The sequence below is a fragment of the Galeopterus variegatus genome, unplaced genomic scaffold (assembly GCF_000696425.1).
Source record: "Galeopterus variegatus unplaced genomic scaffold, G_variegatus-3.0.2 Scaffold10112, whole genome shotgun sequence".
NCBI lineage: Eukaryota > Metazoa > Chordata > Mammalia > Dermoptera > Cynocephalidae > Galeopterus > Galeopterus variegatus.
Genome location: NW_007736223.1, coordinates 12,699 through 13,708, shown reverse-complemented (window position 1 = coordinate 13,708; position 1,010 = coordinate 12,699). Strand labels below are relative to the sequence as shown.

Sequence of the window (1,010 nt, the reverse complement as noted above, 5' to 3'; positions counted from 1 at the left end):
ATCTTGCATTTTCAGCTGTTGTTGATGAAATCCAGTCATTGATAGAGAAAAGCCGAAGATTAATCATTGTCCTCAGTGAAAGTTATATGTCCAGTGAGGTCAGGTATGAACTTGAAAGTGGACTCCATGAAGCGCTGGTGGAAAGGAAAATTAAAATAATCTTAATTGAATTTACACCTGTTAGTGACTTCACGTTCTTGCCCCAATCGCTAAAGCTTTTGAAGTCTCACAGAGTTCTGAAGTGGAAAGCTGATAAGTCTCTTTCTTATAACTCAAGGTTCTGGAAAAATCTTCTTTACTTAATGCCTGCAAAAACAGTCAAGCCAGGAAGAGATGTATCAGAAGTCCTGCCTGCTGTTTCAGAGTCTTGATCTTCAGCAAAGCGGAACATCAGAAAGACCTCTAGAGATTCTGGGGACTGAGCCTGTGCAGGACAAAGGCTGTCATCCAAAAGATTTAACTCTAGTCTATGAAAATTCTACTCACAGTCTGAAGATGACACGTGTCATGAAGTTGTCAGGGATAAGACTAAATGATGAGCTGTGGTCACGTGCTCCAGGAAGACCCTGGAGTGCAAAAGAAATGCAGCTCCTCTTTCTTCTTCCATAACTGGATGCAGCTGCTCATATTTGATTCCCTGTTCAGCAAGTGGGAGTCTGGGCATGATGCAGAATAGCTCATGCCTTACAGAAAGGGCCCATCTTTAAGAATATTTAATGCTGACAATTAATTTGAACTAGATGATTTAAGTACATGGAGAGGCATTTTCTATGAACCAGTGGGTGACAGAGTAACTGGAATGTTGCCTTCCCTCCCCAACAGCTACCTCCCTCTAAACACAGTAACTGCATGTGGGATGCAGGAGGTGAGAGCTAGAAGGGCTGCGTGCAGAGCAGAGGGGTGAGGAGGGAGCTGCTGTCTGCAGGCTGCATTTAATGCATCCCAGCCATGGCTGCAAGCCAATAATTCTTGGAACTCCAGTAAGGCACTGTATGCAGCTCACTTGTTTG

At 43.8% G+C, this 1,010-nt stretch overlaps 1 protein-coding gene across 1 annotated transcript in view; it reads left to right on the top strand.

Moving 5' to 3' along the window:
- LOC103609806 (interleukin-18 receptor 1-like) overlaps window positions 1-650 on the top strand; it is a 49,998-nt gene extending 49,348 nt beyond the window's left edge. The window contains 1 exon segment of the mRNA XM_008594089.1: window positions 16-650. Within this exon segment, the coding sequence (XP_008592311.1) occupies window positions 16-371 (356 nt within the window). The 3' untranslated portion in view covers window positions 372-650.
- Window positions 651-1,010: the final 360 nt, after the last annotated feature.